The 16,209-nt window shown below is 41.9% G+C and overlaps 1 protein-coding gene across 5 annotated transcripts in view; it reads right to left on the bottom strand.

Moving 5' to 3' along the window:
• The window catches only part of TMEM232 (transmembrane protein 232), a 148,511-nt gene that overhangs the window by 51,248 nt on the left and 81,054 nt on the right, over window positions 1–16,209 (bottom strand). For all 5 annotated transcript variants that reach the window (XM_080972638.1, XM_080972639.1, XM_080972635.1 and 2 more), the window contains one exon: window positions 1,033–1,280. In XM_080972638.1, coding sequence (XP_080828764.1) covers window positions 1,033–1,280 — 248 coding nt within the window. The remainder of the gene's footprint in view (window positions 1–1,032; window positions 1,281–16,209) is intronic.

A 16,209-nucleotide genomic window follows, 5' to 3' on the forward strand; every position in this document is an offset into this window, starting at 1 on the left:
AACAAAGCAGCAGAAATATAAGAGGCAATTTGAACAAATGAGTTTGATTTTGATTGGAGATGGTGCTAAATAGTTAAAGTTTTTAGAGAAGTTTTTAGCATGTGATGTTGTATTGTGCTTTCACTAATTTTTGTTGGGAGCCGCCCAGAGTGGCTGAGGCAACCCAGTCAGATGGGCAGCATATAAATAATATTTATTATTATTATTATTATTATTATTATTATTATTATTATTAAAGCCTGAGAGAGTGAGTGACCTTTGTTCTACTAGACATTACTGAACACCATCACCATCATCCCTGGCCATCGGCTATGCTTGCTGGGGTTAAAGGGGGTTTGTAATTCACCCACATCTGGAGGGCTAAAAATTTACCACACTTGCTTTACCGAAAGGGTGGGTTTTGAACTTGTTAGAGATGGGGGCGGGGAATAAAGGGTACCATGAAGATGAACTGGGAGTTCCAAGGCTAACAGACAGCTAGGGAGAAAGTCATCTTATCTTCATAATTCCTGGGATTAAAACACACAGTGGTACGTTTGAAACTCATTTGGGGGCCAGAGTTGAGTTGTGAGCTTCATTTACACCCAGTGTATACTATTGAATCATCTCATTTACCTTTGATTAACACCTTTTCTTTGAGCTGGGCTAGCTATAGCACCCGACTCAAAAGAAATTTCAAAAGTTTTAATCTTATGACATTGCTGTGCAAGGTATTTCCTTATCAAAAGGCTTATTTTTAACTCGGTAATAATAATGTAGCCAGGTGAAATCACAGAGAGAAAGAGGGCATGAAGGAAGGAGGTAGAGAGGGAAGGAGAAACAGAGAGGAGTACTGATGCAGAGCGGAGAAGAAAACGTTTCATCCCAAAGATCAGAATTCAGATAAATTAAATCATTTCCAAATATTTTGTGTGTGTATGTGTACCGAACTTTATCAGACATGGGAATGATGGAAAGAGAAAGGCTTATAGGCCTTATAAGAACATTAAAGCAAATCACACTAAACAATATGCAGACCTAGGAAACGAGTACCTTAAAGTCAGGCGTTTGGCTTTCTTCTCTTTAACAGACAGTTCCGATTCTCGACGCGGGATCAATGGTGGCTTTTGTACAGGCGGACGTGGCAAGGGGATGTCTGGACCAATAGGTGGCAAGAAGTGATGGCACATGGAAGTGGCGACTCTCCACCCAATGCTCTGAGAAGAAGGCGCTTTGCTGGAATTTGATGAACCTTTTTCTTTGGATGCAATGAATGGGTCTTTGGGGCCTTCGGACTCAGCCTAAGAAATGAATGGAAAAGGGGGGAACAAAAGCCAAGTATGCATGATCTACTACCTAAAACAAGGTAATGACAGAACCAATCTATAAAACTTCAACAGAGGAAATTATAAATAAGACATTATTGTGCTTATTTCTGCTCTCCACTGATCCTTCTGTAGTCAGGAAATCTGCAAACAAGGTTGCGAATGAAATGCTGGAAAGAAGATGGCTTTGGCACCGTTTTCCTTCTTTGGAACACAAACAAGATTTCAAGTGCTAATAATTGAAATGTCCATTGAAATATTAATGGATAGAAACATTAAGGAGCTTGGAAAAATCCAGCACTTTCGCAAGCAGGCATTCTCAAAGCTTTCAGTCCACACTTGACCCATATGCCTCAACACAGTGCCACGCAAGCTCACAATCAACCACCTTTATGTTCATATGACAAGTGTTCTTTCTTGGAAGTGAAGAGGATATTGAATCCTTTCGATCTGGCTTTAAAATATCAGTGACAATTTCAAATCGAGTTAATAGACTGTAAAGTTAAAATTTTATCAAGGATGTATAGTTTATTGCTAGAATGGTATACAAAAGACGAAGAAGTAAAGGAATCAATGATAAAATGAGCAATTGATATTGGGCATAACATTGAATTGGATGCGTGGAAAAGATTATGGAAGGAGGGTTTGAGATTTACAGGATGCATGACTTTAAAGGAAAACTTGCTAAAAATGATGTATAGATGGCATTTGACGCCAGTAAAATTAGCTAAAATGTATAGGAAAAAAGAAAGAAAATGTTGGAAATGTAAAAAGGCAGATGGGGACTATTTCCATATGTGGTGGACCTGTGATAAGGTAAAAAAAATTTTGGGAATCAATTTATAATGAACTCAAAAAAATATTTAGATATACTTTCCCCAAAAGACCGGAAGCGTGTCTATTAGGCTTAATAGGAACAGAAATTAAAATAGAAGATCAAAATATGTTCATGTATGCTACAGCTGCCGCGAGGACCCTTCTGGCTCAAAGATGGAAAGTACAAGACATACCAACTATTCAGGAGTGGCAGGCGAAGTTGACAGAATATGCAGAACTTGCCAAACTGTCAGGGAGGATCCGGGACCAGGGAGATCAAAGATACCAAAATAACTGGAGTAAATTTATTGAATATTTAAAGAAGAACTGTAAAGAGGTCAAGACACTAGCAGGATTGACATAATACCTCCAATGTATAATAGTACTAATGAGAATGATGTGCGTGATGGAAAGAGGATAAATATACCAGTTGTGGGGAGGGAGGGGGGTCGCGACTCGGCAGAGTCAAAGGGAATGTATGGTGCTATTACAATTTGTTGGAAAAGAATATGTAAGGAAAACAATAAAAATTCACTTGGAGAAAAAAAAAGAAAGCAGGTTGGAAGCTGGAGATACAGAGACCTGCTTGCTCTGTGCCGGATCAAAATTTGCGACCAACAGAAGCGAGATCTGTTGGGGTGCTAATGTCGTTGTGTAGATGTGCTCAATATGTGTAAATAAAACCATATAAGCTGAAGAAGAAAAAAATAAAATAAAATAAAATATCAGTGACAACTGGTGAATACAGTTAATCTTCAAGCAACCCTTTACTAGTCCGACTACATTTTATAAGCCCATTAGTACTTATAACAGCACACAGATGGAACAGGAGATTCTTAAATAAAGGGGGAGAAACCTGAATGTCAAATGTATTTTCCAGTATTAATGAGATCTGGATATGTGCAGAATGTTTATTAATGACATCAGGCAGATACACTGTGTATCCCCTGTTTTAATTGGCCAGATATAGTAACATTTTTAATCTTTGCTGTTGCAGCTTCTGCTTGGGTCATTGCTCAGCGATGGCTTTGTTCCATTCCCTTTAAAACCTGCTTTTCAGAGGTTTAAGTGAGATGGCAGGGGAACACCCTCCTGGCTTAGCCTTGTACCTTTTCATCTCCACAGCAGAAGGTATGTGCTTTTCAAATACAGAAGAAAGGAAAACTCCACGTACTCCACATGCTCAAAACATTTCAGATTTCATCTTATTATAGAACGTACCTCAAACTTTAAAATGGTGAAGGCCATTTTTAACATGGGTTTGGATGCCAAACTAAGATCCAGCAGGGAAACAGGAGGTAGTTGTTTGGGATGAGAAGAGGCCTTGCAATATACAAATCTGTGTTAAAGGTAAAAGGTAAAGGACCCCTGGACGGTTAAGTCCAGTCAAAGGCAACTATGGGGTAATAATAATGTAGCCAGGTGAAATCGCAGAGAGAAAGAGGGCATTCTCTCAAAGAATTCTGGGCACTGTAATTTACCCCTCACAGAGTTACATCCCAGCAAACCTCAACAATCTACCATGCTTTGTTGCAAGTATTTCTGTTTGCCTAGTGAAACAATCGCCTCTCTCAGAACTTGCTATTTTGGGGTTTTTTCCTGCCCTCCCCCATCCCACAACCAATTTAGGAGGTGTGAGGGTGGGGGAAGCCTGTTATGATAGTAGAAGTCTTTGTGCAGGCTTCCACAAGTGGGACCGGTTAGTTGAATCCAGCCCTCAGAGGCAAAAGGTAAAAGGTAAAGGACGCCTGGACAGTTAAGTCCAGTCAAAGGTGACTATAGGGTTGCGGCGCTCATCTGCTTTCACGCCGAGGGAGCCGGCGTTTGTCCACAGACAGCTTTCCAGGTCATGTATACCTGAAGGAGCATCTCCACCCCCATCGTTCAGCCCGGACACTGAGATCCAGTGCCGAGGGCCTTCTGACGTTTCCCTCATTGCGAGAAGTGAGGTTACAGGGAACCAGACAGAGGGCCTTCTCGGTAGTAGTGCCCGCCCTGTGGAACACCCTCCCATCAGATGTCAAGGAAATAAGCAGCTATCCTATTTTTAAAAGACATCTGAAGGCAGCCCTGTTCAGGGAAGTTTTTAATATTAAACACTGTACTGTTTTTAACACTTGATTGGGAACCGCTCAGAGTGGCTGGGGAAACTCAGCCAGATGGGCGGGGTATAAATAATAAATTTATTATTATTATTATTATTATTATTATTATTATTATTATTATTTATGTGGCCAGCATGACTAAACCACTTCTGGCGCAACGGGACAATGTGACGGAAGCCAGAGCGCACGGAAACGCTGTTTACCTTCCCGACGCAGCAGTACCTATTTATCTACTCGCACTGGCATGCTTTCAAACTGCTAGGTTGGCAGAAGCCAGGACAGAGCAATGGGAACTCACCCCGTCATGGGGATTCGAACCACTGTCCTTCCGATCAGCAAGCCCAAGAGGCTCAGTGGTTTAGACCACAGCACTACCCGTGTCCCTTCGAATCTGTGTTATATAGAAGCAGACCCCTATCTAGCTCAGTACTGTCTACACAGGCTGGCAGTAACTCTCCAAGGGTTTAGATGGGATATAATCCCAGCCCTACTTGGAGAGATGAGGGATTGAAACCTGGGACCTTCTGCATGCAAGGGAAATGTTCCACCACTGAGCTATGTTCCCTTCCCATAAAAAGGCAATGGTGTGGAGTTCAAGAGGGTGAATAAATCTTCTGATAGATCAGGGGAGGATCAAGAACTGTACCAGATCTGAGACTGTTTGGAGCTGTGGACCTGAAGGACATAAGAGTGTTTGGGTACAGCTCCATGAATTAGAATGGTTTATCAAGACATTAATCTCAGCCTTAATTCAGCCTCTGAAGAGAGGAAATTACAAAAAGTAAAAGGATAGCTCAAATGTTTTATTTTTCCAACCCAAGTCCAGAAAAGAGTTTCAAAAGTAAGGTCTGTTTCCCCTCCTAAAGATGTGGCAACAGCTATCAAAAGCATACATTAGAGAACAAGATAGGTGCGCAGCAGACAAAATGGATTTTTACATAATTTTCCTGGCATGAACATTACCTCTGCTGCATAAAATAGCATGTGAATGAAGTCCAAAAGTCACTTTGCTCACAAGGACTCAGTGGCTCACTGTGCTACTTTCCCAGAATTTCCTGTTGCAGAAGCTTAAATTTCACATCCTGACTCCTCCAGTAGCAGCTTAAATTGGTGCAAACATCCCCTTATATAAGAAAATGCCTTTGGCTCAATGCCCACCAACCTATGTCATCAAAGCTATTCACATCTATGTTGCCACCGGCTCCCCAGTATAAAGAGGTTGTGCTGCCATCCTTGGAAACCACAGCAAGGCTACAGTCTGGTCAATACCGTTAAGATCCAGGTACAGCTAAAACAGGTAAGGGTTCCCGCAGCTAGAAGTGGAGCTACCTAGGCAAACTGAGCTGCAGCCCTATTTAAGTCTCCACCTAAGTCTGTCTGCTGCTAAACTAACATATGAACCCGCTTGCATAAATCTCCAACCTGTGCATCACTTTGAACTGTTCAGGATACTGCCTTAAACCAGGATTCCTGGTGAAACTTCTGTTTGGGCTGGAACAACCAGCTGGCTGCAACCCCCACCAGGAACCGAACAGTTTCCTGCCAGTGGTCCACAACAATGGTGTTTTTTTTTACCCATGAAGAATGGGGTAAGTCAACACATGAAAGTTTCATCAGCATCACATGATGAATTGTTCTCAGTTGTGTGGCTGGGAGTGTTAGGATGCCGGGCCACATGTTGAAGGTCGCATCTGAACCAGCTCTCCTGCTATTCCATTGAAGCAGATCTATGCCAAATATGTATGTAGTGCTCCTTCTTGTTGTTATGTCCACAATGCAAGCACACACGTCAAAAGGGCACCAATTCTTGAATGTGGATCTCACACACCAGAAGACAGCATTTTGTATCTTTTCTGTACAGAGAAGTAAATGGGAAATATTCCCAATATCGCAAGCTCACCAGTGGACAACAACATGGCAAGCAGGCATATTCCTTATCAAAAGAAAACACACTAGAAAGCTGCTACTCTCTGCTTCATATTCAATCTGGGCATTAGCATACAGCCAGTCCAAGTGTTCAACACTAGCAAGGTTAAGAAACCTGTAGCAGAGCTACATGCTACTGCAGACTTTGTTATATTAAGACAGAATATGGCTGACATATCTTGACTTAGGGAAGACAAACTATAAAGTCATGAACATAGTGCAAAGAGCATATTAGGATACCTTTCTTTCAATTAAAAAAAAATGACTACCAAAATGTATTTCAGCAGTGACCATGGGTGGAAGGATGAAAGAGTGAAAGGGTTTGCTTGAAAAGAAGCTCTACACAATAAGAAAAGCAGGAGGTCAAATACGGAAAGAATGAACTCTTACACTGAAGCAAAAATGTAAGATTTTTTTTAAAAAAAAAAATCTTTCATGTTTTGCAAGGCAGATGGCAGAAAGGACTTAAAATGAAGCTTCTCCTTCAGTTTGCCAGCCGAAAGGGAGTCATTCTTGCTGACAATCTCCAGGGAACCATCACTAACTAATAATGTTTATTAGACTATTATGACAAGGTGGCAAATCTCTAAAGAGATAGGGATCTTTTCCATGTAAAATGGCTAACCTACTTATGCCAAGGTTCATTTCCTCACTCTCAGCTCTGTTCAGCTTCTGGCATAGCTATCAACGTTTCCCTTTTTTTAAGGGAAATTCCCTTATTCCGAATAGGATTCCTCGCAAGAAAAGGGAAAAGTTGACCGCTATGGCTTCTGGTCACCCCCAAAAATGTATTAGAGCAGAAGTGGCTAACCTGTGGCCCTCCAGTTGTTGCTCCCAGCACCCTTGAATTTTGCCAACACTGGCTGGGGCTGATGGGAATTGGAGTCCAACAACATTTGGAGAATTACACGTTAGCCACTTATGCTTCAGAGACTGCACTGAGTTAACTCAAACTACCAATTCAGCACCTGAACTTTGGCAAAGACGTCAAACTCATATATTCAAGTGCGCATGACTAAATGAAGAACCTTTCTCAGATAACCACAAGGTAGATATACTTTAACCCTGGTTCCACTGCATGCAAAACTGCATGAGCACAAAAAACCTAGGGTTGGATACAAATGCAAGCTACTTCCACCTAGTTCCCATCAACTCAATGGGACTTAAGTAATCTTTCATATAGATTTAAATTGGGCCCAATTGTGACTACCCACAGCAAAGAGGATATTATCATCATCAGATGATCATTGTGTTCATGATGTGGCCTAGATGATGAGGAGGATAAATGAACATAGATGACTCATGTTTTTCAGGACTTTATAGATCAAAGGAAATACCCAGTCTGGAAGATTATAGGAAGACACTGAAAACTGTATCGCTACAATGTTCTCCCAGTACTGCCAGTGCATTCTGTACCAGCTTCAGATTCCACCAGCTTACAAAAAACACAGTAGCATATAGGCAGCATTTCAGCAGATGATGGTGATGACGATTACTTGAATTAATAGAGCCACACATTAATAAATAAATAATTTAGGGAGGCTGTAAACAAACAAACAAAAATGGTGCTAAAATATACTATCTCTTGAAAATGTTTACAATCCAAAAAGGAGACACATTTAGTAGTTGTGATGCAAAGGCAGGTCTTTAATGTTGCTTTTGCATCCTATATGACAAGTCAACAGGAATCTAAAAGCCTGTTTCTTAAAGCAAACTGTTTCTTACTGTTTTGTCATTTGCTGTCTCTTTTGTGTACCTGGGCACTGGGGCTTTGCTGTCTCTGTGCCTCAATAACAACAGCCCTGCTGTTTTTCTCAATGAGAATGTGGCAGAGCCTATTTCAGTTGCTTTGTAGCTCTTATTTACCACACTATGCTGGGATTTTAGGTGGCATCCTGTGACATTCTGGATCACTCACAGCTCTGTAATACAAATCAGTGCTCTTCTTTATATGGCAAGGATATTAAAGTGGGTTATAGCACATAAGTACTGAGGAGAGAGCTGGACAGACGTTTTCATCTGACGCCCACACTGCTTAGACCACATTATTTCACCTTAAAGAATTAATGGGTTTTATCAGTCAGAGGTCCTTTTAATGACTGACTCAAAAGCATTTCTTGCAGAATATTTTGTTCTACCCCAGTAACAAAATACAATATGTGTCTGTCTCAACCCAGTTGTGAATAGTATACATGCATTTGAATCATCGCTCTTTGGAGGCCAAGGTACATGACAGCCATATCCTTTCCTTAATCAGAGACTGTGTCAATTCTTATTAGGAAAAAATGGAGCTTTAAACCGACATGGAAGTGCAAAATATTCCATGACAAATGAGCCGTGCAATTTTGTTTTGTTTTTTATTCTACTGAACGACAAAAACGGACAATGCACACAAAGAGAAAAACAGACATTGACAACAAAATAAGGTAAGTTCAATACCAGGAGCTTTTGATAATCAAGTCAAAAGGATATTTGAAAATCAGGAATGAATGAAATGGATACAATTATAAAATTTTAAATGGGGTATAAAAACACAATTTGCACCGTACAATCAAGTAGAGAAAAAGAAAAAAGTCTTCCCTGTAGATGCCGTCAAATAAAATCATTATTTCGAAGGGATTTGCCACCGGTGTGACTGCAATGTCATCTATCTAATAAATAAACCCCAAATGGAGATGAAATCAGAAAGATCAATGTCACCCCAGCTACTCAAATATGACATGTCAATTTCTCTGAAATAGCAATAAACATAACTTTCTTGAACCACTGACAGAGGATATAAAATGAAGAGTCTTTCTATCCCTCAGTGATTACTAACCAGAAAATAAACAGTTAACTGTTTACATATAAAACCTGAATTTATCAAAAATAGACAAAATGCATGATTTACGGTCCAGGGTCACATTTTTACCTATAACTGTACTATTTATGTAATCACTTGTTTCCAAAATTTATGAACTTCAGCACAACTCCACCACATGTGCCAATAAGACCCACACACCCCAGAGTCCTGCCTGCAGAAGAGAAATCCTGATCGTGTAACTTGAGATCAGGGCATCAGGGTAAAATACTATTGAGGGATGACTTTTAAAGAATTCTCCCTTATGCTGGTGGAGACTGATCAAAAAGGGTGCAATTTTCCATATACAATTGACTTGCATCTTGTGCGTGTTTAACCTGCACAATTTTAATATTTTAATAATAGTATTTTAATATTTTTTTTGGAAGCTGCCCAGAGTGGCTGGGGAAGCCCAGCCAGATGGGCGGGATATAAATAATAAATTATTATTATTATTATTATTATTATTATTATTATTATTATTATTTGAACTTTTCACGCTTGGTGGCTGACCGGTTGAAATCATACAAATTAAATGCACGGAAGGTGAAGAGCTTAAAAGCTCTTTTTGTGCAGGGTTTTCCACCTTGCTTACCAGGCTATGGGAGGCTCTGGCGAGATCTTGCAAAAACTTGGGACAGCCCTGCGAGATCCTTCCAGAGTCCGGTAAGCAAGGCGGAGATCTTAAAAGCTTTCTGCCTTGCTTGGGGAACCCGGCTCTAGAAAGGTGCGCCTGCTCATACAGGGGTGGTTGCGAGTTTGTGTGTCTGGGGTGTTTGTGTTGATTAGACATGGTTTTGCGTTTATGTGTCATTTCTGGAATGTAACCTTTGCACAAAAGGCAAGTCGACTGGATTTGCTTGGAAATATCCCAGATATCTGGAGCCACTGTTCCAGTGAATCAGGCATTGATATATCAGAACATTAATCTTCAACAGAGATGAAAAATAAATCATAAAAATATACAACCTCCAGAGAAATTAGTTGGGGAGGAAATAAGCCTTCAGTCTCATTAACCAAATTAAGTCTGAAATGCTGTATTATCACAGCTTAATATCCACAAAATTTAATTACTCAGAGCAGCTTAATTTCACTGCACAATTTTGAAGACCATGCAGACCTGATTTCAAACCTTTGCAAGTGCCTGAGGTGCGCTGACCAGTAAACAGTTGCATTTCTGATAGAGGTTTGCAAAAATGTTCCCTAACTTGCTAAGAAAAGACTCATTAAAATGCTGGAATCAACTATGTTGAGAGACAGTTAAGAGCATTCCAACACAGTTCTTTGCTCAGAAACCCTTTCCAGATACAGTCATACCTTGGAAGTAGAACAGAATCCATTCTGGAAGTCCGTTCAACTTCCAAAATGTTTGGAAGCCAAAGCGTGGCTTCCAATTGGCTGCAGGAAGCTCCTGCAGCCAATCAGAAGCCATGCTGGACGTTCGGCTTCCGAAAATCATTCGAAAACCGGAACACTCACTTCCAGTTTTTGACCATTCAGGAGCCAAAACGTTCGGCGACTAAGCCGTTTGTCAACCAAGGTACGACTGTGCTGTATTTTGAATGCTGGATAGATGATGCTCCTGCAACAAAAAACCACTTCCTTGACAAAAGATGCTCCTGCATCCCCTGCACAAAACAAGTCACAAATGCTCTTTTATCACACCATGAATGTTTTGGTTGTTGCTTTTTTTAGAAAGGCCATAAGTTAAGTAGCTTCCAGCTTTTTTACTTTGACGAATTCTTGCTATTCATTTTGTGCTTCTGGTCAGTTATGTTTAATCAGGCAGCCAACATGTTGCAAAGTTATGCACATCATACAATGTGAGTAGACACGTGGCTATATGCAAATTCAAAGAGATTATGACCAACCTTACCATGTTTTTGAAATGTCAGGCTAATTGCTTTCCCCCACCCCCCAGACTTTGGGTTTGAACTGGATGGCTGAAAACCTAAGCTTGTTAAAATAGAAATTCTAGTTAAATAGGTGAGACTTACCTGCAAGCAAATACATTAACGAGCCAGAGCTTATTTATTTATTATTAATTGAATTTATATAGCCTGGAATGTCTCCCTTTCACTTAGGATACATTACAGGACATACTGATGATAAGAGTACTGATAATAAGAGCAACTCCATATCTTCTCTCCTAGGGATACTCAGTGCCCTTGTTTGCAAGTAACCAGCGGCGTAGCGTGGGTTATCAGCACCCGGGGCAAGGCAAGTAATTTGCGCCCCCTAACCCGGGGCAAGGCAAATAATTTGCGCCCCCTAACCCGGGGCAAGGCAAGTACAGTAATTTACTCTCCCAAGCAGCAGCAGCAGCGAGGCTTCTCTTTCCCCCGCGCTCTCCTGGAGCTGCCTCTTTTCTTTCCTTTTTTCCCTTTCTCCAAGGCTTTTCGCTTTCTCTCCTTAATTGATTCCTCCTCCACACCGCAGCGTTTCCTAGCTGCTTCCCCCCCCCCTTCCCCTCTCTCTCCTCCTCGCTCTGCTTGCCTTGCCCTGCACCGGCAGCAGCAGGCGCAGCCAGACCCCCGCCAGCCAGCCCGCCCGCCCGCCCACCCGGCTTCCTCTCCTTTTTTTGCCCGCGACAGAAGGCTTCGCTCTCCCCCTTCCGCGACCTCCTCGCCAAGCCGAGCGAGCGCGGGCTCCCTAACCCGTGGATTTTAGTAGGGGCAGAGAGCTGCTAGTGCGAGCGCGCCCCCCGCCCATGTTGCGCCCGGTGCGGCCGGCCCCCCTGGCACCCCCCACGCTACGCCACTGCATGTAACACTAAACCAAACTTGGCTTACCATGAGCAAGCAAACAGGCTCCAGTACAGGAGATCGCATCCACTTTGCTTCTTCGTGATCATTTTGCTGCTGTGTTGCACTGAGCTAAGCCATGGTTCAAACCCAGGTTTGTGGCCCAGCAATCCCAGACAAACCACAAGCCGTAAAAACATAGGACAAACCTTGGTTACAGATCCTGGTTTGTCTGGAGAGAGCTAAATGATGAGCCCAAGATTGGATGGATTTGTAAGAGCAGCAAAATGATCAGGGAGGAGCAAAGCAATCAGGATCACTCCGGGAGCTCATTCATGTAAGCCAGTGATGGCCAAATTTGGCCCTCCAGCTGTTTTGGGACTACAACTCCCATCATCCCAAGCTAACAGGACCAGTGGTCAGGGATGATGGAAATTGTAGTCCAAAAACAGCTGGAGGGCCAAGTCTGGCCATCACTGATGTAAGCTATGATTTGGTTTAGCAAGATGTGTCAATCAGGTCATAGTGTGGCATGTTCTCTGCATACAGCAGCCACATCGGTGGAGTGGGGTTGGGGAGCTTGCAGTACAATAATGTCTTATCAGTTGTTGAGTTCCCCAGATGTGACAGTAGGAGAAGAAGAGGTTTCATGAGAAAGGTGCTTTCAGAAGCGCCACCATAACTGCTACAATATCTTGTTCAAATCTTAAAGATTGGCACTAATGTGAACTTTCTCTTCGTATTAGACATGTTCCCAGTTTCTATGAAGAGATAAAACAGCTGTCAATAACAGTGATGCTTTCTTGCCCAAGGCACTTCCATGTTTATGCTGGAATCCACTTAACATATCTCATCTTACATGTATAGGATATATATAATCTGGCATATTATAGAGAATAGCTACAAAAGCAATGAAAAAGAGAGGGTGGAAATAAAATTCCCATTTTCACATTATCAAATTGTGTGTAAAAAAATATTGTTGCATCTTCTCTATTAATTCAGAATAGTGTGTGTGTGTGTGTGTGTGTGTGTGTGTGTATTCTAATAGTTAGCAGCAGACTGTCTCCTTTCTACATTACAATATATGCCAGAATGTGCTCTGCTGGAATCTGCTGCTTTAAAACCTCCAAAGTATTATGAAATTTATGGCATAAAATGCAAACAATTCAGAATGGATGTGCTTGCCCTCTTTTCTCAGGAGGATCTTATGTATTTAGGAGCTACGCAGTCCCTGATATGTTGAAGTATTTCAAAGTGGCTTTTAAATGTTAAATATACATGAATATTCACTAGTGCTGCTAAGATACAAGATTTCCGTGTACCAGAATAAGACATTTGTTAGAGATGCATGCCATTTTTAACCTCTGAGTTCTTGAAAAACTGTGTGTGTATTAATTTGTGTGAATGTATAAATGTATTCAGTGCAGCAGTAAAGGAAAGGAACCAGAAAAGATAAGACTCAAAACTGGTAAGAAAGAATTGCACCCATGTCTAAATTAGGTTGTATTGTTATCACATTTAAAGGGCTTGGGTGGGGAAACTGATTGGAATCACACTGATATGACCTATTGGACCCAACACGGATAGACAACACAAGGGCTCCCATATTACATGGACTGGCATGGAGAAGACAGGGTCCTTCTTTCCAGCTTAATAAAGGCATTCATTAAGAAGTGTCATGGGAAAAACTTGAAACACCCTGGACAACTGCATACACTTTCTAACAATATAATAATTGGATATTTATTGTGTAATAGTACGGTAGAGGTAGAAGTTTGTTTTTTCCTTTAAGCTGGCCTTCCATCCCTTTTCAATGCTTGGTTCAAAATCTTGCTAAAGGGCCTGACACCTCAAACAGAACTATTAACAAACCATAAAATGTCCCCTTTTTGTGGCATGATAATTTATATATGCAGATGATACCCAGCTCTACCTCTCTTTCAAATCAGAACCAGTGAAGGCGGTGAAGGTCCTGTGTGAGTGCCTGGAGGCGGTTGGAGGATGGATGGCGGCTAATGGATTGAAGTTGAATCCTGACAAGACAGAAGTATTGTTTTTGGGGGACAGGGGGCGGGCTGGTGTGAAGGACTCCCTGGTCCTGAATAGGGTAACTGTGCCCATGAAGGACCAGGTGCGCAGCCTGGGAGTCATTTTGGACTCACAGCTGTCCATGGAGGCGCAGGTCAATTCTGTATCCAGGGCAGCTGTCTACCAACTCCACCTGGTACGCAGGCTGAGACCCTACCTGCCCACGGACTGTCTCACCAGAGTGGTGCATGGTCTAGTTATCTCCCGCTTGGACTACTGCAATGCACACTACGTGGGGCTACCTTTGAAGGTGACTCGGAAACTACAACTAATCCAGAATGCGGCAGCTAGACTGGGGACTGGGGGCGGCCGACAAAACCACATAACACCGGTCTTGAAAGACCTACATTGGCTCCCAGTATGTTTCCGAGCACAATTCAAAGTGCTGGTGTTGACCTTTAAAGCCCTAAACGGCCTCGGCCCAGTATACCTGAAGGAGCGTCTCCACCCCCATCGTTCTGCCCGGACGCTGAGGTCCAGCGCCGAGGGCCTTCTGGCGGTTCCCTCATTGCGAGAAGCAAAGCTACATGGAACCAGGCAGAGGGCCTTCTCGGTAGTGGCACCCGCCCTGTGGAACGCCCTCCCATCAGATGTCAAAGCAATAAATAACTACCTGATGTTTAGAAGACATCTTAAGGCAGCCCTGTTCAGGGAAGTTTTTAATCTGTGATATTTTACTGTATTTTTGGTTTCTATGGAAGCCGCCCAGAGTGGCTGGGGAAACCCAGCCAGATGGGCAGGGTACAAATAATAAATTATTATTATTATTATTATTATTATTATTATTATTATTATATCTTATTGCCTTACTCAAGAGGCAGACAGCCACTTAAAATGCATCACCCTAGGAAACACTATGTACATGAAATAACTCTACATGTGGTTATGACAATTTTCAAAACACTATCACAAACCCAAGAAAGAAGAATTTATACCCATATATTTTTCTGCAGATGCTTTGCGAAAACCACCAGACAGGACCTGGGGAGCCTGCTAATGAGATCTGGGAAGTGTTATGGTTCCCATGTAACATCCAAATGAGTAGGCATTCTTGAGATTGCTTCAGGAAGTAAATCCATGAACACAAAATAGTATTCCTTTTAATATCCCACCTTTTCCTCTTGGGTTTCTTGGGTGGATGAAGTTCTCAGATGGTCTCCCACCCAGGGAGTGACCAAGACCATGCCACGTTAGGTTCACTGAGAGTAACCTACCTCCTAGACCGGGGTGGAGAACCTCTGGTTCATGGGTCAAATTTGACCCACAAAGACATTTTCCTCAACTTTGTCAGTCCTATACTCGGAGCTTGAGAAGCACTGAGCAAGGGACTTGGACATGTGGACAGGAAAACACACCTGTCAATAATCTGGCACCAGGTGACTGACAGGTAGGTTGTCCCACGGGGTGGGCACCGGTGACAATCTGATCCATTGGGCCAAAAAGGTTCCCAACCACTGAGCCTATTATGTCTCAGCTGACTCCTCAGTGGTACTGTTCCCTTGAAACTGCATAGGCAAAACCCCTAGTATCTTCTCAACATTTTCTCTCTCCCCTTCTCTCATAGAGACCTATACAGTGGTACCTCGGGTTAAGAACTTAATTCGTTCTGGAGGTCCGTACTTAACCTGAAACTGTTCTTAACCTGAGGTACCACTTTAGCTAATGGGGCCTCCCACTGCCGCCGCTGTGTGATTTCTGTTTTCATCCTGAAGCAAATTTCTTAACCGGAGGTACTATTTCTGGGTTAGCGGAGTCTGTAACCTGAAGCGTTTGTAACGTGAAGCGTCTGTAACCCGAGGTACTACTGTATAGCATAAGCTGTGGTTCAGCTCTTGATTTGCACTTATTCAATTGGCCAAAGGCAAACAACCGGGGATATTTAGACAAGAATACCTACTATGCTCACCGGCAAAATTCCCCCCTGTTCCCTAGGCTATCACAGAACTGCATTTTAAATCTCCTAAGCTTATTTCCAACTCAGTTAAATAAATCAGGCTTTCTTATCTAATTTCCTAAGATAATAAGAATGGACAGAGTGTTTAATATATAATTTAACTTTGCTGCAGACACTGCTTATACCAAATTCATCTTCCTTACCTGTCTGAATTCTAAAGCCTATTTCTGTAATCCTGTTCTGCACTATGAAGAATGGAATCTAATTTCAAAGAATATTTATATGCTTTCAAAATGTCAGACATTTAAAACCCAGAGACACTACCCAGCTCTGGGGGAAGAAAATGTAGCCCCTCTATCAACTATGCACTGTTTCCCCTTGCCGTTACATTATTAGTCATGCATCCATTGATGACTCTTTATGTAGAATAATTCTAGTGTTAAAATAAATAATCAGAATGGCATCCATAACACTTTCTCAAAATTCAAAATTT

Source organism: Podarcis pityusensis, assembly GCF_964106645.2.
Source record: "Podarcis pityusensis genome assembly, chromosome: 11".
Classification (NCBI taxonomy): Eukaryota; Metazoa; Chordata; class Lepidosauria; order Squamata; family Lacertidae; genus Podarcis; species Podarcis pityusensis.